Here is a 22,853-nt window from a genome sequence, read left to right as displayed (position 1 = left end):
CATAATGAAAGCTTAAGAAGGTTCCCCTTAACAATATCTGGGCCTTACCCGCCCCTAGGGGGTTCCCCTTCTTGTTCTCCCCTACTCACCTGTGCTGACCCTGCTCGCTGCGCCACTTGTTGGGGTCCGTGCCGGGGGTGGTGGAGAATGAAAGAACACACAAAAGACAAAGACACACAGAGAACGTGGCGGCCGCGCTCAGAGCCTCCGCCTCACTTTATTTATACTCCATACACCCCACGTCAGCAGAAAGAATGCAATGCAAAACAAACTTTCTTTTCCCAGATGTAACCTTCTACTCGGTTCTTTGTTTCTATGCTCTTCCTTATCTGCCCGCCTTCTTGGCGCCTACGGGAGTTCATTAAAAGTTCAATTGGAGATACTGTCCTTGAGCCCTATCTATTCTCAGCATACTGTTTTCAAAGGCCCCTGCATTCCACTCATTTCCAACCAAGAAGGACTCTTGATGTATAAGTGTGCCCATTTAGGTCCTTCCCTGGCTTCCGGCATTATGTGCTAGAAGAATGGAAGTTTGGAGATATATGAGGCTGTCTCATCTGTGTGGAGGAAACCAGGTTGCAACGTGGGATGATGAGGCCAGTGGGCAAAGAGAAGTAGACAAGCAGAGAAGAGAAATGGAGAAAGAGACCAAGTGACATTATTTCAGGCCCTAGGTCAATCACACCTGAGGATAAATCTACCCTTCAATGTCCCAGCTTTCTGAGCCTCTATATCCTATTTACCTAAGCAGGTTTAAGTAGGGTTTTGTCATCTGCAACTAGAAAATTTCTTTTTAATTCAGTACCCTATAGTAGGGTTTCCAGATTTAGAAAAAAATAATTACATGGGACATACTTATACTAAAAATTATTGCATATCTGAAATTCAAATTTAACAGGACATTGTACATTTAATTGGCAACTGTTCCCCCATAGGGTTATACCACATTGTGCCAGCAGATGTGCCAAACCTACATGAAAAACACAAAAGTCAATTCTGCTGGAGGAATTTTTTTTTTTTTTGAAACAGAGTCTCACTCTGTTACCCAGGTTGGAATGCAGTGGTGCGATCTCGGCTCACTGCAACCTCTGCCTCCCGGGTTCAAGCCATTCTCCCGCCTCAGCCTCCCGAGTAGCTGGGATTACAGGCGCCTGCCACCATGCCCGGCTAATTTTTGTATTTTTAGTAGAGACGAGGTTTCACCATATTGGCCAGGCTGGTCTCAAACTCCTGACACTGTAATCTGCCTGCCTCGGCCTCCCAAAGTGCTGGGATTACAGCCGTGAGCCCCCATGCCCAACCTAACAGAATTTTTTTTGTTGGGAGAGAGTCTCATTCTGTCACCCAGGCTCGAGTGCAGTGGCACAACCTTGGCCCACAGCAACCTCCGCCTTCCAGGTTCAAGCAATTCTCCTGCCTCAGCCTCCCCAGTAGCTGGGACTATAGGCATATACCACCATGCCTAGCTAATTTTTTGTATTTTTAGTAGAGAGAGGATTTTGCCATGTTGGCCAGGCTGGTCTTGAACTCCTGACCTCAGGTGATCCATCTGCCTCGGCCTCCCAAAGTGCTGGGATTACAGGAATGAGCCACCACACCCGGCCTACTGGAAGAATTTTTTAGGAAGGGATAAAACTAAGTAACTCAACTGCTTAATTTACATAGGTTGTTATATTAAAATAACAGATACGAGTTGTAATAATTAAAACACTTGGTAGAGGCACATCAATAGACCAATGAAACAGACCAGAAAGCCCAAAGATGAAATAGAATATATAGAGGAGCTTAGCCTATAATAAAATAAGATTTCAAATTAGTAGGAAAAATGGTAGATTTTTCAAAAACTGGTGCTAGGATAACTAGGTTGATGTTTGTGAAAAGAAAAATTAGCATAGATCCCTCTTCCATACCTTACTTTAAAATAAGTTCCAGATGGATAAAGGATATAAACATGAAAAAGAAATGAAATAATAAAAGAATTAGAAAAAATGAGCTAGGCATAGTGGCTCACACCTAAAATCCCAGCACTTTGGGAGGCCAAGGCAGGAGGATCATTTGAACCCAGGAGTTCAAGACCAGCCTGGGTAACATAGCAAGACTTTGTCTCTTAAAAAATTGTTTTTAATTAGCCAGGCATGGTGGTAGGTACTTATAGTATCAGCTACTTGGGAGGCTCAGGTGGGAGGATTGCTTGAGCCCAAAAGGCCAAGGCTGCAGTGAGCTGTGACTACACCACCACACTCCAGCCTGGGTGACAGAGTGAGACTGTCTTTCTTTTTTTCCTCTTTTAGTGAGATGAAGTTAGAGGTCCTGTCTCGAAAAGAAAAGAAAGATATGTGGGAAAATTTATTTGTTTATTTTTTTATTTTCATTTTTTTTTAGACAGAGTCCTGCTCATTCACCCCGGCTGGAGTGCAGTGGCTGATCTCGGCTCACTGCAGCCTCTGCCTCCCAGATTCAAGCGATTCTCATGCCTCAGCCTCCTGAGTAGCTGGGATTACAGGCGAGTGCCACTATGCCTGGCTAATTTTGTATTTTTAGTAGAGACGGGGTTTCTCCATTTTGGTCAGGCTGGTCTCAAACTCCTGACCTCAGGTGATTCGCCCACCTTGGCCTCCCAAAGTGCTGGGATTACAGGCGTGACCACCGTGCCCGACTTACAATGCCATTTTTTATTTATTAGATAGAAAGGGTAAAAAAGCACTCTCAAATATAACCACAGTGAAGGGCGATCTAGCATTATTTTTCAAAATTACAAATGCAAAGAAAGCTCTTCAAGCCAGCAATTCCACTCCTAGAATTTTATTTTATTATTTTTTCTTTTTTTGAGATGGAGTTTTGCTCTTGTTGCCCATGCCAGAGTGCAATGGCACAGTCTCGGCTCACTGCAACCTCTGCCTCCTGGGTTCAAGTGATTCTACTGCCTCAGCTTCCTAATAGCTGGGATTACAGGTGTGTGCCACCACGCCTGGCTAATTTTTCTATTTTTAGTAGAGACGGGGTTTCATCATGTCGGCCAGGCTGGTTGCGAACTTCTGACCTCAGGTGATCCAACTACCTTGGCCTCCCAAAGTGCTGGGATTACAAGCGTGAGTCACCGCACCCAGTCGATCTTTTTTTTTGCTTGTTTTTTGAGACACAGTCTCACTCTGTTGCCCAGGCTGGAGTGCAATGGCGCAGGTTTCCCTCGATGCAAGCTCCGCCTCCTGAATCCAAGCGATTCTCCTGCCTCAGCCTCCCAAGTAGCTGGGATTACAGGTGCATGCTACTACACCTGGCTAATTTTTCTATTTTTAGTAGAGACAGGGTTTCACCATGTTGGTCAGACTGGTCTTGAACTACTGACTTCAGGTGATCCACCCCCCACCCCCACCCCCGGCCTCCCAAAGTGCTGGGATTACAGGTCTGAGCCACAGCACCCAGCCCAAACTTTAGCTTGCATGTCTGTTTGCATGTCTGTGAATTAATGATGTACTGTAGCATCACTGAATTAGAAAGAGACAGGAAACAATTTAAGCACTCATCAATAAAGGACTGATTAATATATGGAGGTACATCTACACAACGAAATACTATGTATCTGTATAATAGAACCAGGAAACATATTTTTGTTCGCATATGGATAATCTTTTTCTGGAAAGATATGTAAGAAACTGGGAACAAAGGGCTGGGTGCGGTGGCTTACGTCTGTAATTCCAGCACTTTAGGAGGCCAAGGCAGGTAGATCACTTGAGGCCAGGAGTTCAAGACCAGTCCAACATGGTGAAATACCCCATCTCTACCAAAAATAGAAAAATTAGCTGGGCGTGGCAGTGCACACCTGTAGTACCAGCTACTGGGGAGGCTGAGGCAGGAGAATCACTTGAACCCGGGAGGCGGAGGTTGCAGTGGTCCAAGAGCGCACCACTGCACTCCAGCCTGGGCTACAGAGTGAGACTCCGTCTCTCTTAAAAAAAAACAAAACAAAACAAAAAAGAGGCAGGCCGCGGTGGCTCACGCCTGTAATCCCAGCACTTTGGGAGGCCAAGGCGGGCGAATCATGAGGTCAGGAGATCGAGACCATCCTGGCTAACACGGTGAAACCCCGTCTCTACTAAAAACACAAAAAATTAGCCGGGCGTGGTAGCGGGCGCCTGTAGTCCCAGCTACTCGGGAGGCTGAGGCAGGAGAATGGCATGAACCCGGTAGGCGGAGCTTGCAGTGAGCCGAGATGGCGCCACTGCACTCCAGCCTGGGAGACAGAGTGAGACTCCGTCTTAAAAAAATAAAAGATAAAAAAAAAAAAAAATAAGGCCGGGCACGGTGGCTCACACCTGTAATCCCAGCACTTTGGGAGGCCAAGGCGGGCGGATCACGAGGTCCGGATCGAGACCATCCTGGCTAACACGGTGAAACCCTGTCTCTACTAAAAATACAAAATAAATAAATAAATAAATAAATAACCGGGCGAGGTGGCGGACGTCTGTAGTCGCAGCTACTCAGGAGGCTGAGGCAGGAGAATGGCGTGAACCCAGGAGGTGGAGCTTGCAGTGAGCCGAGATCGCGCCGCTGCACTCTAGCCTGGGAGACAGCGAGACTCTGTTTCAAAAAAAAAAAAAAAGAAAGAAAAAGAAAGGAAACTGGGAACAAGGATGTGGCTGGGAAATATTTTTGTGGTTTTCTAATTTTCTACCGTGTATATACTACCTATTCAAATATAAGTAAAAAAATTTTATATGTAAAATACCTTAAGACCAACATAGATGTGTTATGAAGTAGATTACTAACATTGTGAGTTTTTAAGACACCACACAAGTGCACAAGAGTTCAAGGGCATTTCAAGCTCAGGTAGGCACTTGGGATTTTGGCTACAGACCTAGAGGAATGAGGGTGACAAATGAACTCTCTCAGTTGCCTGGAACATTCAGAGAAAAAGTGTGAAAAGCACTGCTTTACAAGATAACAGGGCCCATGGTCAGGACATGATGGAGATACCCCTTGGAACTTGGAGATAAGGTCACTCTGAGCCTATATACACACACACATATATATATGTCAAGGTCCAACCTGGAAAACCATTCTAAGTCTTTAAAACCCAGGGAACTTAATCCAGATAAATGGTTTATACAGGTATTGGCAGAGACAAAAAGCCAAACAGAGAATAGTCAAATAGCCCAGACAGAGATGAGTGACAGCAAGAAGCTACTGCCACCCTTATACTGGAGGGACAGAAGGACAACACTGTGCTACCAGAGCTCAGGGTCTAGGACCAACTGCAAGTTAGACCCAAGTAGGTTATAGGAGACACCCTGATGTTGAGGGGTAGGGAGAGGATGGATACTCTGGCTTGGAGGTGGTGTCAGAGTAGGAGATACCCTGACTTTTTCCTTGATCTCTCCAGTCTCCAGAAAATGCCTCCAGTTGATGGAGCCCAACAATTCAGCTTGGAAGTCAACCAGTATAGAAGTCCAGCCCATGCAGCCTTTATGGAGTCAGTTCGCCACAGACTTTTTTTTTTTATTATTATTTGAGTCAAAGTCTTGCTCTGTTGCCAGGCTGGAGTGCAGTGGTGTGATCTCGGCTCACTGGAACCTCCACCTCCTAGGTTCAAGCCATTCTCCTGCCTCAGCCTCCCGAGTAGCTGGGACTACAGGTGCACACCACCATGCCCAGCTAATATTTGTATTTTTAGTAGAAATTAGGTTTCACCATGTTGGCCAGGATGGTCTTGATCTCTTGACTTTGTGATCTGCTCGCCTCAGCCTCCCAAAGTGTTGGCATTACAGGCATGTGTGCCACCACACCCGACCTTTTTTTTTTTTTAAATAGAGATGGAGTCTCGCCCCATTACCCAGGCTGGAGTGCAGTGACCAGACCATAGCTCACTGTAGCTTCCAACTTCTGGGCTCAAATGATCCTTCTACCTCAGCCTCCTGAGTAGCTGGGATTACGGGTATGAGCTACTGCACCTGGCTTCCACTGCCATTTTGAAAAGAGCAGGGGAAAAGTGAAGAATAGATTTGGAAGCAAAAAAGGCTAGGGTCAGCAAAGAGGGAAATCAGAAAGAAATCAAAACATAATTGATGGGCCGAACATGGTGGCTCATGCCTGTAATCTCAGCACTTTGGGAAGCTGAGGCTGGCAGAGCATTTGAGGTCAGGAGTTCGAGACCAACCTGGCCAATGTGGTAAAATCCTGTCTCTACTAAAAATACAAAAAAATTGGGCCGGGCGCGGTGGCTCAAGCCTGTAATCCCAGCACTTTGGGAGGCCGAGACGGGCGGATCACGAGGTCAGGAGTTCGAGACCATCCTGGCTAACCCGGTGAAACCCTGTCTCTACTAAAAAATACAAAAAACTAGCCGGGCGAGGTGGCAGGCGCCTGTAGTCCCAGCTACTCGGGAGGCTGAGGCAGGAGAATGGCGTAAACCCAGGAGGCGGAGCTTGCAGTGAGCTGAGATCCGGCCACTGCACTCCAGCCTGGGCGACAGACCGAGACTCTGTCTCAAAAAAAAACAAAACAAAAGAAAACAAAAAAATGAGCTGGGCGTGGTGGCGCACACCTGTAATCCCAGCTACTCGGGAGGCTGAGGCAAAAGAATCTCTTGAACCCGGGAAGCGGAGGTTGCAGTAAGCTGAGATAGTGCCACTGCACTCCAGCCTGGGTGACAGAGTGAGAATGTGTCTCAGAAGAAACCGAAAACCAAAACAAAATAAACAACATAACTGATGAATTCATTCCCTTGAGGAAAATCAACTGAAGGTACCTGGACAAAGGTGGGTTTCTGGAACTGCAATATCAAGACCCAGGCATTTTCTGCAAAATGTCCTTTATAGCTGGTTTGTCGAAAGTAGGATCTAGATCTAGATAATACACTACATCTGTTGTTATGTCTCTTTTTTTTTTTTTTTTTGAGACGGAGTCTCGCTCTGTCGCCCAGGCTGGAGTGCTGTGGCCGGATCTCAGCTCACTACAAGCTCCGCCTCCCGGGTTCCCGCCATTCTCCTGCCTCAGCCTCCCGAGTAGCTGGGACTACAGGCGCCCGCCACCTCGCCCGGCTAGTTTTTTGTATTTTTTAGTAGAGACGGGGTTTCACCGTGTTAGCCAGGATGGTCTCGATCTCCTGACTTCCTGATCCGCCCGTCTCGGCCACCCAAAGTGCTGGGATTACAGGCTTGAGCCACCGCACCCGGCCTGTTGTTATGTTTCTTAATATTTAAATCTAGAAAAATACCTTTTCCTAAATTGGTGAAGGAAAGAGGCCAGTTGTCCTACTGCCAGAATTTGTTTGCTGCCTTTTGCTTTCCTTTAGCTGATCCTATAGCCTATCCTGTTAACTTGGTTAGATCTAAGTTAAACATTTTTTTAAAAATATTTTTAATTTTTGTGGGTACTTAACATCTTTATAATACGTCATAGTTGTTGGGTATAGAGGCTTACACATGCGATCCCAGAACTTCGGGATGCTGAGGTGGGAAAATTTCTTGAAGTCAGGAGTTTGAGACCCTTTTTCTGCAAAAAATTAAAAAAATTAACAAGGGTATGGTGGCATGTGCCTGTAGTCCCAGCTACTTGGAAGGCTGAAGAGGGAGGATTGCTTGATCCCGGGAGGCTGAGGCTGAAGTGAGCTGTGATGGAACCACTGCATTTCAGCCTGGGCAACAGGGTGAAACCCTCTCTCAAAAAAAAAAAAAAAAAGAATATGTCATAGTAGATGGTATCCACTTAATGTTGTCATCCCAGCAGGAGACATGTAATATGTGGTTGTTCTGCCACTAATTATGTTAAGATTTACCACGGTATTAGGGTGGTAAGAGCCTGATAACTTCATTACACAATTAACTTTCCTCTTAGGACCAGGAAGTAATCTTTGTGGTACTTATTATTTCTAAAAGTCAGTTTCCTCATCCGAAATAGGGTTGTTGAATGGATTAAGTAAATCAATGCGTTTAAAGAACCTATGACATAGTAAACATTCAAATAAACTAGCAATTATTATTATTTGGTTGCAATTCTACCATCAGAGAACATAGGGTAGAAGTTACTTCTTCTACAAAAGTTACTTCTATCAATTTCTTCCTATTTAATAATTACCTTTTGTGGAGGGGTTAGTGTGTACATTGTATTAAACACTTACAAGGATCTTCACATGTAATTCTTCCTTGAACCCTACAAGAATTATTACCTGCCAGGCGCGGTGGCTCACGCCTGTCATCCCAGCACTTTGGGAGGCAGAGGCGGGCAGATTACTTGAGGTCAGGAGTTCTTCAAGACCACCGTGGTTAACACGATGAAACCCCCTCTCTACTAAAAATACAAAAAATTAGCCGGACGTGGTAGCGGGCGCCTGTAGTTTCAGCTACTCGAGAGGCTGAAGCAGGAGAATGGCCTGAACCCGGGAGGTGGAGCTTGCAGTGAACCGAGATAGCACCACTGCACTCCAGCCTGGGCGACAGAGCGAGACTCCGTCTCAAAAAACAAAACAAAACAAAACCAAAAAATTTTAAAAAGGCAAGAGATAACCTTTCTCTATCATCTGTAAAGTTGGACCCCCCTCTTCCCCCCTTCACTTTGCTCCACCTAACCGACTACTATAAATATTTACTATTTTTTTGAGACAGGGTACCACTCTGTCACCCAGCCTGGAGTGCAGTGGCGCGATCACGACTCACTATAGCCACGACCTCCTGGGTTCAAGCGATCCTCCCATCTCAGTCCCCCGAGTAGCTGGGACCACAGGGGCGCGCTACCACCTCCGGCGAATTCTTTTTTTTTTGATACGGAGTCTTGCTCTGTCGCCCAGGTTGGAGTGCAATGGCGCGATCTCGGCTCACTGCAACCGCCTCCCGGGTTCAAGCCATTCTCCTGCCTCAGCCTCCCGAGTAGCTGGGATTAGAGGCGCCCGCCACCACGCCCAGCTAATTTTTGTATTTTTAGTAGAGACGGGGTTTCACCAGGTTGGCCGGGCGGGTCTCGAACTCCTGACCTCAGGCGATCCGCCCGCCTCGGCCTCCCAAAGTGCTGGGATTACAGGCGTGACCCACAGCGTCGGGCCAACGTCCGGCTAGTTTTTAAATTTTTTGTAGAGACAAGTTTCGCTATGTTGCCCAGGGCTGGTCTCCAACTCCTGGGCTCACGTGATCCTCCCGCCTCAGCCTCCGGAGTACCTGAGATTCCAGGCGCTAGCCACGGCGCCGGCTCCTGTTGGTTTTAATATCTGTCTTGTTTCACTAGAATCTCAACTCCACGAGGGCAAGAATTTTTATCCGTTTTGTTCACTGCTGTTTTTTCAGCATTTATAGCAGCCCCATGCGCTTTGCAGAGAATCATTAGATATTTACAAAAAGATTAAATACGCTCTTCCGGAAGCATCGAGAAACAAGATTAAAAGAGCTTGGGTTGAACCTCGTAGCGACCCGTAGTACTCCCCCTTCCCGCCATCCTATAGATGAAAGGAAGAAAGGAAAAAGCCCCGCCCCTCGCTCGGCTGCTGGTGGCGAGGGCTTCGGGTCTTCTCGCTAGTCTCGTGGAGTTCCGCGGTGTCGTCGCTGACTGTGCGCGTCATTTCCGGGCGTCACGTAACGGAGTGGCCAACGGCCTGCAGAGCAACATGCCCAAGTGAGTGGGGCCCCGAAATCTGAGGGTGATCGTAGTCACTAGTTGTGGCCCCTATGCAGGAGCAGAGAGCGGGTTCTGGTTTCTGAAACCTCGTGGGATGGCAGAGTATCTGGGACAGGTGGACGGAGATAGGGAGATGGAGAGCGCTAGACACCCCCTCTTAGAGTGGAGATGGATCCCGCTTAAGGCAACAACAAAAGCCTGGTTTATATGTCGACGCTTTGACGCTTTTGAGTCGTGAGGAGGTCGGGCTTTTTGTTTGTTTCTTGGTTTTTATCTTCCATGAACAGCGCTTCCATGGATGGGCATCTGGCTGGTTGTCATCTCTTTTTTTCTTCCTTTCACCTCTTTTCAGGTTTTATTGTGACTACTGCGATACATACCTCACCCATGACTCTGTAAGTGGCGTATCCATACTTTCAAAAAGCCTTATGTGTAATAATGAGTTTTGTGTTTTTTTAAAGATGCAAGTTGTGCTTTCCCACCTGCTGAGGTTTAAGGTCTACTGCTTATAGAAAATAGTTGGAGGTTATTTCCCACCCTAGAGTAACTGATTAAAAACCGCTTAACAAGGCAGGCATGGTGGTGTGCCTGTAGTCCCAGCTACGCAAGAGGATGAGGTGAGAGAATCGCTTGAGGTCCAGGCTGCAGTGAGGCATGATCAGGCACTGCACTCCAGCCTGGACAACAAAACAAAAAAAACTGCTTATCAAATAATACAGCAGTAAAGTAGAATGTTTTGTTAGTACTTTTTTTTTTTTTTTGAGACGGAGTTTTGCTCTTGTTGCCCAGGCTTGAGTACAGTGGCGCTGTCTCGGCTCACTGCAACCTACACCTCCCGGGTTTAAGTGATTCTCCTGCCTTAGCCTCCCGAGTAGCTGGGACTACAGGCATGGGCCACCACGCCCGGCTAATTTTGAATATTTAGTAGAGACGAGGTTTCTCTATGTTGGTCAGGCTGAGGTCTCGAACTCCCGGACCTCAGGTGATCTGTCTGCCTTGGCCTCCCAAAGTGCTGGGATTACAGGCATGAGCCACCATGCCCAGCTAACCCCGCCTCTTAAAAAAAAATTTTAGTGGTCTAAAGAGCACTTGAGTGGATCTTTGCCTTGCATGATTTTGTAATGTGCATTGGTTATTTGGAAAAGTTGATTGACTTGAGTTAGTGCCAGGCTTCAAATGTAGACACATTTGATTATGTAATGAAACCCCACATTAATTAATGTCACAATCTAATCAGAACCATCTTTAAATATTGGGAAGCTGTCAAGCTTATGGTGGCAGATAAGATTTTCCAAAATTCTGATTTTTGCTTAATAGCTCAAATTCTATCACTGGCAATACTTTCCATTGCTCTGTTTGAAGTGACAGGCTCACTCCATTCATTTTTGAGAAGTCTGAATATACGGTTTGTGTCTGTCACTCTCAAATAAAAATGGTGTTCCATCAAAAAGGCAGCTGGGCTGGATATGGTGGCTCATGCCTGTAATTTCAGCACTTCGGGAGGCCAAGGAAGGAGGATTGCTTGAGCCCAGGACTTCAAGAGAGGCAGCTAGTAGAGCTCATAATTTGAACAATTACATGCCTGCTTTTCCTTGAAAGGGCATCATATTTTGGCATGCAACACAAGTGCTTTGTCTATATTTCCCATTTTGTCACTCAGAATATTAAAAAGACTTGAACTTAAGGGTTGAGATTTAATAAAAATTAATAATTTTGTTGCTTCATTAATTTCACTCAGTGAAACTAGCTTTTTTTTCCCCTATGAGTACATACATTGAAGAATACAGTGATCACTAATACAGTCGGGTGCCATTGCCTTGATTCGTTCTGAAGTACCAGGAATTTGGCATCATCAGTGAAAATGTCAATACATTAAAAAAGGAAAGTAATGGCTTAGTAGTATTATGAAAACACTTTGAACTTGCAGACCTCGTGAAAGAGTCTCAGAGACCCTTAGATGTCTGTGAACCATGCCCTGAACACTGCAGCTCTATGCTTTGCTGCCTCTGTAGAAATCTGATTAAATCATAACTCTTTTTACAGCTGAGGCCTCGCTGTGTTTCCCAGACTGGTCTAAATTATAACTCTTGATTATCTTGAATAGTAGCTGGAAGAAACTGGCCAGTGATTTTTCTATTGTCACTTTATTTGGAATTCTTTCTAACATGTGGTCAGATGTAGTACAGCATTAATAGAGATGTGGAACATTTAAGTTGGGTGGTTCCTCTTGAAGACGTTGTCATAGTTCTGTATATTATCTTTTTTTTTTGAGATGGAGTATTGCTTTATTTCCCGGGCTGGAGTGTAATGGCACGACCTTGTTTCACTGCAGCCTCCGCATCCCGGGTTAAAGCAGTTCTCCTGTCTCAGCCTCTCGAGTAGCTGGGATTACAGGCCTGCACCACCACACTCGGCTAGTTTTTGTATTTTTAGTAGAGACAGGGTTTCGCCATGAAGAAACAGTCCCACCTTGGCCTCCCAAAGTGCTGGGAGTGAGTCACTGTGCCTGGCCAAGTTCTGTGTATTTTCATACATTGTCCTGGAGTAGAATGCTCTGATAAATTGGTATTTTTTTGTTGTTGTTGTTGAGACGGAGTCTCGCTCTGTAGCCCAGGCTGGAGTGCAGTGGCCGGATCTCAGCTCACTGCAAGCTCCGCCTCCCGGGTTCACGCCATTCTCCTGCCTCAGCCTCCCGAGTAGCTGGGACTACAGGCGCCCGCCACCTCGCCCGGCTATTTTTTTGTATTTCTTAGTAGAGACGGGGTTTCACCGTGTTAGCCAGGATGGTCTCGATCTCCTGACCTCGTGATCCGCCCATCTCGGCCTCCCAAAGTGCTGGGATTACAGGCTTGAGCCACCGCGCCCGGCCTAAATTGGTATTTTTAATAGCTCGTCGGTTCTTGCTTATAGATCCCTAGTCCTTTTTTTACCCCCTCTCTAGGTAAAACCCCCTAGAGATAATTTTCTGAAATTGTTAATGAGGGGGCTGTGCCTTTCTGCCCTTTTTTGGCATTATAGTTTCATATACCTATTATTCACTTTCTTGCTAATGCCAGAATTCAGAGAACTGAAAAGTATTTCTTTATATTAAAAATGTCTTTTCATGAGAAATGTCATGAACGCTTGTTCCTTCTAAAATGATGTCTTGCAAAAATAGAACATTTCTATGGTGATTGATTTTACAGATCCCTATATTGGACTTAGAAATGTGTAAAAACAGCCGGGCATGGTGGCTTACGCCTGTAATCCCAGCACTGGGAGGCCAAGGTGGGCGGATCACGAGATCAGGAGTTCAAGACCAGCCTGGCCAATGTAGTGAAACCCCATCTCTACCAAAAATACAAAAAAAATTACCTGGATGTGGTGGCACACGCCTATCATCCCAGATACTTGGGAGGCTGAGGCAGGAGAATCGCTTGAACCTGAGAGGCGGAGGTTGCAGTAAGCCGAGATCTCGCCACTGCACTCCAGCCTGGGTGACAGAGTAAGACTCTATCTCAAAAAAAAAACCCCAAATAAAAGAAAGAAATGTGTAAAAACATTCAGTGCTGTAACTTTTGGACTTTGGTTGATTTTTAGTTATGAAGTTTTTTGTTTTTTTTTTTTTGGGATGGAATCTCACTGTGTTGCCCATTCTGGAGTGCAGTAGCATGATCTCAGTTCCCTGCAACCTCCACCTCCCAGATTCAAGTGATTCTCCTGCCTCAGCCTCCCGAGTGGCTGGGATGACAGGCGCGTGCAATCATACCCAGCTAATTTTTGTATTTTCAGTAGAGACAGGGTTTCACCTTGTTGGCCAGGGTGGTCTTGAACTCCTGACATCAGGTGATCCGCCCACTTTGGCCTCCCAAAGTGCTGGGATTATAGGTGTGAGCCACTGTGACTGCCTGCTAGTCATGATTTTGTTATTAGGCTTAAGGCATCATTGTTGTGTTAATGTAAGCAGTGGTTGGGAGGACAAGGAACAATTTTTTTTTTTTTTTTTTTTGAGACAGAGTCTCTCTGTGTCTCCCAGGTTGGAGTGCAATGGCACAATCTTAACTCACTACACGCTCTGCCTCCTGGGTTCATGCCATTCTCCTGCCACAGCCTCCTGAGTAGCTGGGACTACAGGCACCTGCCACCATGCCTGGCTAATTTTTTGTATTTTTAGTAGAAACGGGGTTTCACCATGTTAGCCAGGATGGTCTCAATCTTACCTCGTGATCCACCCGCGTCGGCCTCCCAAAGTGCTGGGATTATAGGCTGGAGCCACTGTGCCCAGCCAGGAACAATTTTTTTTTTTTTTGAGATAGGATTTTGCTTTGTCACCCAGGCTGGAGTGTAGTGGAGTGATCTTGGCTCACTGTAGCCTTGATCTCCTATGCTCAAACGTCCTTCTCATCTTAGCTTCCCAAGTAGCTGGGACCACCACCTTTGCTGCAGTTACTCAACTTTTCCTTGTAGAGAGAAGGTGTAGCCAATATATAAATAAATGTGCTGGGCTCTGTGGCTCACACCTGTAATATCACAGCACTTTGGAAGGCCAAGGTGAGAGGATCACTTGAGCCTAGGGGTTTGAGACCAGCCTGGGCAACATTGTGAGACGTCATCTCTACAAAAAATTTAAAAGTTGGCTGGTCATAGTGGCTCGTGTCTCTAGTCCCAGCAACTCAGGAGGCTGAGGTGGGATGATTGCTTGAGCCCGGATGGTTGAGGCGGCAGTGAGCTGAGATTGTGCTATTGCATTCCATCCTGGGCAACAGAGCAGGACCCTGTTCAAAAAAAAAAAAAGGTAGATAGAGATAAATGTGGTTGTGTTCCAATACTTTTTTTTTTTTTTTTTAAACACAAAAGCCAGTGGCTGGCCAATGGGGCATAGTTTGCTGACCTCTGGTCTAGATAATATAGTAAAAAAATTACCACAGTATGTTGCTGTATAATGTTTTTAAGTAATACTGTAGCAGCCAGCTAATGCTCCTGATACTAGACACGTTACTTATATAAAGGCAAAACTTTATTAAATTTTTAGTGTTGGACATTTGTTTCTATGTCTGATATGATCTTTTTATTTTACAGCCATCTGTGAGAAAGACACACTGCAGTGGAAGGAAACACAAAGAGAATGTGAAAGACTATTATCAGAAATGGATGGAAGAGCAGGCTCAGAGCCTGATTGACAAAACAAGTATGCTTCAGTCTCTTGTTCTGATGTGGTAAAATGGTCCTATTCTTTCTTGTCCCTGTCTCTGGTGTTTTTCACAGAGGCAACTCATTCTGAATGATAAATAGGAGCATTTGGATATGTTGAATGAAAGAAGTGGAAGGTCATTGGTTTCCCAAGGATATAAGAACACATTAATATTTATTATTGAGGATAGAGCAATCAGAGACAGCAATAAGGTTAGATGGGGAAGTGAGGCAGAGAAGAATGGAGTTGCTTAATATTTATCTATTAACACCAGATTTTATAGCAAATTTCTATAAAGCCCCTTTGTAGTTAATCCACAGGTTTTAGAAGTGTGTTCCTATTCTTTTGGAGCAGATCAGGAGTGGGTTTGTGGTTTTCCCCAAGTAGTTTGAGACTATATTTAGATGTTTTATTTGTAGTCCTGACGGAGTACTAGTCAAAAAGAAACTACTTGATGTAACAAAATAGTCTGAATATGTTTCGGACCCCTGTTGTACATCCCATGCTCTTATTGTTAGGAACATTTTGTTCTGGCTTATTGGGTCCAGGACACAAACTGAAGGAGATGTTGCATTTTTAGTTTAGATCATCCTGGTGTATTTGTTTTTTTTTTTTTTTTTTTTTTTTTTTTGAGATGGAGTCTCACTCTGTCACCCAGGCTGGAGTGCAATGGCCGGATCTCAGCTCACTGCAAGCTCCGCCTCCCGGGTTCACGCCATTCTCCTGCCTCAGCCTCCTGAGTAGCTGGGACTATAGGCGCCCACCACCTCGCCCGGCTAGTTTTTTGTATTTTTTAGTAGAGATGGGGTTTCACCGTGTTAGCCAGGATGGTCTCGATCTCCTGACCTTGTGATCCACCCGTCTCGGCCTCCCAAAGTGCTGGGATTACAGGCTTGAGCCACCGCGCCCGGCCCATCCTGGTGTATTTGAATCACAGCCTTTCTTAATCATTCGTTGTACTCCAAGCTGGCAAGCAAATGTGGGTTTTGTGATGTGACTTTTTAAAAAAGCAGTAGGGCAGGTGCAGCGGCTAATGCCTGTAATCCCAGCATTTTGGGAGGCCGAGGCGGGCAGATCACTTGAGGCCAGGAGTTGGAGACCATCCTGGCCGACATGGTGAAACCCCATCTCTACTAAAAATATAAAAATTAGCCCAGGCGTGGTGGCTCACGCCGGTAATCCCGGCCAAAAAGTTTTTTTTAAATTAAAAAGTAATAAAAAGGCAAAACTGGCCGGGCACACTGGCTTACGCCTGTAATCCCAGCACTTTGAGAGGAGGAGGTGGTGGATCATCTGAGGTCAGGAGTTTGAGACCAGCCTGGCCAACATGGCGAAACCCCATCTCTACTAAAAATACAAAAAATTCAGATGGGCATGGTGGCGCCTGCTTGTAGCCCCAGCTGCTTGGGAGACTGAGGCAGGAGAATTGCTCAAACCCAGGAAGCGGAGGTTGCAGCAAGCTATGATTGCACCACTGAACTGCACTCCAGTCTGGGCGACAGAGTGAGACTCTGTCTCAAAAAAATAGTAATAATTAATAAATAATAAAAAGGCAAAACTATTGTGAAAATTTTCAAATAAAATAGACAAGCGGGTGCTGGGTGTGGTGGCTCACGCCTGTAATCCCAGCACTTTGGGAGGCTGAGGTGGGTGGATCACCTGAGATCAGGAGTTAGAGACCAGCCTGACCAACGTGGAGAAACCCTGTCTCTACGAAAAATACAAAATCAGCTGGGTGTGGTGGCGCATGCCTGTAATCCCAGCTACTCGGGGAGGTTTAGGCAGATAAATCACTTGAACCCAGGAGGCGGAGGTTGCAGTGAGCCAAGGTCTCACCACTGCATTCCGGCCTGGGCGATAGAGCGAGACTCTGTCTGAAAAAAAAAAAAAAAAAATAGACAAGCTTAATGAACCTCCCATTCTGAATTTCCTCACCCTTCATTTCTCATCACTCAGCTGTAGCACTCTTGTTGCATTTATTCTGGGCTTCTCAACCTTGATACTGTTGTCATTTAAGGCTGGATAATCTTTTGCTGTGGGGATCTTTCTGTGCATTGCAGGATTTTTGACAGCATGCCTGGCATCTGCTAACTAGATGCCAGTACCAATCTCCAGTTGTGACTACTAAAAATATCTCCAGGCATTGTGCAGTGTCCCTGGAAGGCAAAATTGTTTCTGGCCAAGAGAGCCACTAAATGTTGTCACCTACTCCTTCTCCTTCCTGGATTATTATGGAGCAAACCTCAGACATTGTCCCAGTTTTTAAAATTGATTTGGCCGGGCGCGGTGGCTCAAGCCTGTAATCCCAGCACTTTGGGGGGCCGAGACGGGCAGATCACGAGGTCAGGAAATCGAGACCATCCTGGCTAACCCGGTGAAACCCCGTCTCTACTAAAAAATACAAAAAACTAGCCGGGTGAGGTGGCGGGCGACTGTAGTCCCAGCTACTCGGGAGGCTGAGGCAGGAGAATGGCGTGAACCCGGGAGGCGGAGCTTGCAGTGAGCAGAGATCGCGCCACCGCACTCCAGCCTGGGCGACAGAGCGAGACTCCGTCTCAAAAAAAATAAAAATAAAAAAAAATTGATTTTATTTATTTATTTTATTTATTTTTTTTTTTTTTGAGATTGAGTCTTGCTCTGTTGCCCAGGCCAGAACGATCTCAGCTCACTGCAACCTCTGCCTCCTGGGTTCAAGTGAGTCTCCTGCCTTAGCCTCCCGAGTAGCTAGGACTACAGGCGCACACCACCACACCTGGCTAATTTTTTTTGGTTTTGGTAGAAATGGGGTTTCACCATGTTGGCCAGGCTGGTCTTGAACTCCTGACATCAAGTATTGACCTGCTTTGGCCTCCCAAAGTGGTGGGATTACAGGCGTGAGCCACCATGCCCAGTCCCGATTTTTTTAAAAAAACTGAGTCTCACTCTGTTGCCCAGACTGGAGTGCTGTGGTATAATCAAAGCTCACTGCAGCCTCAAATTTCTGGGCTCAGGTGATCCTCTGGTCTTGGCCTCCTGAGTAGCTAGGACTACAGGTGCACACCACTATGCTAGGTTAATTTTGTAAAATTTTGTGTAGAGATGGTGTCTCACTTTGTTGCTCAGGCCGGTCTTGAACTCCTGGCCTCAAGCAATCCTCCTGCCTGGGCCTCCAAAAGTGTTGAGATTATAGGCATGAGCCACCACACCTGCCCCATTGTCCCATTTCATATGAAAAAATAAACCATGATGTAATCTTTTCCCCTTACTTGAAAAGATGTTAGAAATTTCTTGGCATTAAAAGATTTACAGTATATTCTGTAGTTACTTTCCATAGGCAGCAAAATAATTTAGGATGAATAAACATTTTTTTAATTTAAATTTTAATTTTTGTAGAGATAGGGTCTTACTCTGTCACCCAGGCTGGAGTGCAGTTGCCCGATCATAGCTCACTGTAGCCTTGAACTCCTGGGCTCAAGCATTCCTCCTGCCTCAGCCTCCCAGGTAGCTGGGACTACAGGTGCACACCACCATTCCCAGCTAATCTTTAGTTTTTGTAGAGACGGGGTCTCACTATGTTGCTCAAGCTAGTCTTTAACTCTGGAACTCAAGAGATCCTCCTGCCTCAGCCTCCCAAAGTGCTAGGATTATAGGCAGGAGCCACTGCACTCGGCTTGAGTACATGTTTTTGTTTTTGTTTTAAGGCTAGTCAGAATAATAAACATTTTTAGTGGGGGACTTTTTGAGAAGAGTAGGGGAGCCCCTCAGGGACATACTCATGAAATCCGTGATTATGTTGACATAGAGCCTGCTACTAAGTCAGTGACTTTGCTTCCCCCACTTCAGGCTTTACAAGCTGTCCTACAAAAGATGTGAGAGAGGCCTTTTTGATTGAAAAAGTCCATTGGGATATAATCCCTGAGATCGCACAGGCTTTGTTCAGAGGCATATGGATAATAAGCTATTCATAAATCTCCACTTAGGTCACTTTTTTGATCTGATCCCATTAATTATCAGTAATTGATGAGTAATTTGATTTCCTTTGCATTGGAGTGGAGTGGGATGGGCTATAGACAGCTTATGTCAGGAATAGACTTTGTGAGTGTATATTTTAATATTTATTTGTGATTCTTTGCTAAAACCAAATATAGATGATCTTCAGTTTCTCTTGTTTTCTCTTATGCTTCATCTGAAAAAAAAATTTAAATTGATTGTATTAGATTTTCTTAAAAATCATAACTCTTTTGGGGCAGGCTTATAGTTTGAAATCTTTGTATGTTTTGAATATCCTAGGTTAGTGCATTGATTTCCAAACTGGTAAACCAACATAGTGTATTATTTTGACCTAGGACAGCATACATAGGAAGGATAGAAATTTTATAAAGCCTAGCTTTTTGGGCATGTATTACACTTTTTCAAACAAAACTATGAATGGCTTGAATTGGTTATAAACTACATCTACAGGTTAAAGATGACTCTTGCTCTTTGGTAAAAGACATTGATAGGGCCAGGCATGGTGGCTCATGCCTGTAATCCTGGCACTCTGGTAAGCTGAGATGAGTGGATTGCATGAACTCAGGAGTTTGAGACCAGCCTGGGCAATTTGGTGAAACCCAGTCTCTACAAAAAATACAAAAGTTAGCCAGGCATAGTGCCAAGCACCTGTAGCTATTCGGGAGGATGAAGTGAGAGGATCACCTGAGCCCGGGAGGTCGATGCTGCTGTGAGCTGCAATTGTGTCCCTGCACTACAGCATGGGTGACAGTGAGACTCTGTCTCAAAAAGAAAAGACATTGATAGGCAGGAAATTTTTACTCCAGTCTCCCATATTTAATTTAGCCATAGAAATGCTAAGTAGAGGCCAGGCACGGTGGTTCAAGCCTGTAATCCCAGCACTTTGGGAGGCCAAGATGTGCGGATCATGAGGTCAGGAGATCGAGACCATCCTGGCTAACACGGTGAAACCCCGTCTCTACTAAAAAATACAAAAAACGTGGCGGGCGCGTATAGTCCCAGCTACTCGGGAGGCTGAGGCAGGAGAATGGCATAAGCCCAGGAGGCGGAGCTTGCAGTGAGCTGAGATCCAGCCACTGCACTCCAGCCTGGGCTACAGAGCGAGACTCCGTCTCAAAAAAAAAAAGAAATGCTAATCAGAAAATATGAATCAATAAACCAATTAATTGCAATTTTAGCCGGTGAATACCTAAAAATGATTTTTAAACTGTAGAACCATGATGTAATAATTTTAGAGGACAGCTAGCAAGAGTAAAGTAATTGGAACCATCAAAGACTTAAAAGAAAGTGGTTATTTTAGTTACTGGGTTGTTGAACTCTTATTCATCTTTTTTCTTTTCTCACCCTCATCTCCGAAGCGGCTGCATTTCAACAAGGAAAGATACCTCCTACTCCATTCTCTGCTCCTCCTCCTGCAGGGGCGATGATACCACCTCCCCCCAGCCTTCGTAAGTTTAAAGTTTTAATCTTAAGGGGTGTGATGGGGCAGGCTGTCCTTTGATTAGGTTACATTATCTCACTGTTGGCTTTCAAATGCTGTTGCATTTGTATGTAGATAGTAATATAAATGTATAAATACATAAATGTTGAATATAGATGCGTGTAGTAATGGAAAACAACTTTAGTGGTATAATTTCTAAACTAACTTTAGAGTTAACTTTTGATTGCATTGTCACTAAGTACTGTATTTGTGGCATCCCAAGTGTGGATCTAAGAGAGATTTAAATGGAAAGAAAGCTCAGAATGAACCTCTGATTAGATGAGCTAATACATGAATAGGAGTTGCTAGGTACATTAAATTATTTACTCTATGAGCACAGCACTAGAGGACTGAAATAGCTGATAAACTCCTTAGTCTTTTGCCCTATTTTCTAACCCACCTAACACCAAAATCTATATCTTAGAAACATAAGAATTAGGCTGGGCGTGGTGGTTCACACCTGTAATCCCAACACTTTGGGAGGCTGAGGCAGGTGGATCACCTGAGGTCAGGAGTTCAAGACCAGCCTGGCCAACATCATGAAACCCCATCCCTACTAAAAATACAAAAATTAGCCAGGCGTGGTGGTGCATGTGTGTAGTCCTAGCTACTCAGAAGACTGAGGCAGGAGAGTTGCTTGAACCTGGGTGGTGGAGGTTGCATTGAGCTGAGATTACCCCACTGCACTCCAGCCTGGGCAACACAGCAAGACTGTGTCTCAAAGAAAAAAAAGAAAGGTAAGAATGAGATCATTGAAAGGAGAGTGGATCATGGGCCCAGCTTTCTGGGAAAGTTTGTTGTTTCTGTGTGACAGACAAGAGGAGACTGAGTGCTGCACTGGATCATACTGTACTGTGGCTCTTCTGGGAGCAGTCAGACTGAAATCACATACAGGACCTAGACTCAATCGTGCACACAATCACAAGTATAGACTCAGGGAAGTAGGCTGTTTGTAATAGTTGCATACTAATGTAGGTGGACCACTAATGTCCTGCCAAACCTTTTCTGGGCACCTGCCATCCTAGGACCTGGTCAGGCCTCAGCCCATAGCAACTCCAAGGTTACTTCTCTCTCCTTTTCTACCTTGACTGGCTGGTACTCAACTCCATTATTTTTGATAGCAGAATAGTCTATGGTATGAATTTACCATAATTTACCTCACTATTTTCTTTCTTTCTTTCTTTCTTTTTTTTTTTTTTTTTTGAGATAGAGTCTTGCTGTGTCGCCCAGGCTAGAGTGTAGTGGCGTGATCTCAGCTCACTGCAACCTCCGCCTCCTGGGTTCCCTGGGTTCAAGTGATTCTCCTGCCTTAGCCTCCCAAGTAACTGGGATTGCAGGTGCATGCCACCATGCCCAGCTAATTTTGTATTTTTAGTAGAGATGGGGTTTTGCCATGTTGGCCAGGCTGGTCCTGAACTCCTGACCTCCTGACCTCCTGTGATCTGCCCGCCTCGGCCTCCCAAAGTGCTGGGATTACAGGCTTAAGCCACCATCCCCAGCCTGCCTCACTATTTTCTTATTGGATATTTAAGTTGTTCCAAATTTTAGGTATTGTAAATGATACTGTCAGGAATATCCCTGCATATAAGTCTTTGTATTTCCAAAGAATCTTTTAAAACCATGTTTTCATTGTTTACAAAGGGATCTGAAATTAAATGCTTGTGGCTTAAGTCCATCAGCTTTTTGTCACGAGCCCTATAGAAGGTACAACCTCTCCACCCCCTTGGTTTGTTTTTTTAAATTAAAATCTCAATTTTTCTTAACCTAGGGAATCTGACTTTATTTTATTCTTCTGTCTAGGCAGACTTGTTCTTGCTTTTTATTAATGTTTTATGCATGTGATTTTTGTGGATCTGCTATTATAAAAAGAAACCATAAGAGGGATATTGTTTCAGAATTCGAAGGAGTTCATGAGATCCTTTTAGTTTGATTAAGAAGAGAAAATGTTGCCGGGGGCAGTGGCTAATGCCTATAATCCTAGCATTTTGGGAGGTTGAGGTGGGCAGATCACCTGAGGTTGGGAGTTCGGGACCATCCTGACCAACATGGAGAAACTCTGTCTCTACTAAAAATACAAAGTTAGCTGGGCACGGTGGCACATGCCTGTAATCTCAACTACTCGGGAGGCCGAGGCAGGAGAATCGCTTGAACCTGGGAGGTGGAGGTTGCGGTGAGCCGAGATCATGTCATCGCACTCTGGCCTGGGCAACAAGAATGAAACTCCCGTCTCAAAAAAAAAAAAAAAAAAAAAATAGAGAAGAGAAAATGTTAATATGTGAGCACACCTTAACCACAGGCTCCATTCTTTATTTCAGCGGGTCCTCCTCGCCCTGGTATGATGCCAGCACCCCATATGGGGGGCCCTCCCATGATGCCAATGATGGGCCCTCCTCCTCCTGGGATGATGCCAGTGGGACCTGGTAAGTTTGAATGTCTTGTCTTTCTAGTTTGCTCCCTTGTGTTTCTAGTGTGCTCCATTTAGTTTAGTCACTATGCATAACTGACACTTAATGGAAGGAAGTTAGTATGTGTAGCCAAAGCTTGAAAATGGGGAGTTGTGCTCCACTTCTGAGGGTGGAATACTTATATAAATTGTCTAATTAGCTGTCTAAA

The 22,853-nt window shown here is 45.1% G+C and overlaps 1 protein-coding gene and 2 long non-coding RNA genes across 6 annotated transcripts in view; 2 read left to right on the top strand and 1 right to left on the bottom strand.

The window, feature by feature from the left end:
* The window catches only part of LOC105474485 (uncharacterized), a 67,983-nt gene extending 58,574 nt beyond the window's left edge, over nucleotides 1-9,409 (top strand). The window contains exon 5 of the long non-coding RNA XR_011623797.1: nucleotides 9,273-9,409. This is a non-coding gene — a long non-coding RNA (uncharacterized lncRNA). The remainder of the gene's footprint in view (nucleotides 1-9,272) is intronic.
* Nucleotides 9,410-9,444: 35 nt separating this feature from the next.
* LOC105474488 (small nuclear ribonucleoprotein polypeptide C) overlaps nucleotides 9,445-22,853 on the top strand; it is a 16,332-nt gene continuing 2,923 nt past the window's right edge. The window contains exons 1-5 of one of the 4 annotated variants that reach the window (XM_071097175.1): nucleotides 9,445-9,597; nucleotides 9,953-9,995; nucleotides 14,659-14,767; nucleotides 20,119-20,208; nucleotides 22,556-22,660. In XM_071097175.1, coding sequence (XP_070953276.1) covers nucleotides 9,590-9,597; nucleotides 9,953-9,995; nucleotides 14,659-14,767; nucleotides 20,119-20,208; nucleotides 22,556-22,660 — 355 coding nt within the window. In that variant the 5' untranslated portion in view covers nucleotides 9,445-9,589. Of the gene's footprint in view, nucleotides 9,598-9,631; nucleotides 9,843-9,952; nucleotides 9,996-14,658; nucleotides 14,768-20,118; nucleotides 20,209-22,555; nucleotides 22,661-22,853 lie in introns of those variants that run through there. The other 3 variants (XM_011729170.3, XM_071097176.1, XM_071097177.1) reach the window with 3 other exon arrangements.
* LOC105474487 (uncharacterized) overlaps nucleotides 18,099-22,853 on the bottom strand; it is a 20,571-nt gene continuing 15,816 nt past the window's right edge. The window contains exon 3 of the long non-coding RNA XR_982794.2: nucleotides 18,099-18,935. This is a non-coding gene — a long non-coding RNA (uncharacterized lncRNA). The remainder of the gene's footprint in view (nucleotides 18,936-22,853) is intronic.

This window comes from Macaca nemestrina, chromosome 5 (assembly GCF_043159975.1).
Source record: "Macaca nemestrina isolate mMacNem1 chromosome 5, mMacNem.hap1, whole genome shotgun sequence".
NCBI lineage: Eukaryota > Metazoa > Chordata > Mammalia > Primates > Cercopithecidae > Macaca > Macaca nemestrina.
The sequence above is the reverse complement of the archived record's forward strand: the minus strand, read 5'-3'. Positions and strand labels throughout refer to the sequence as shown.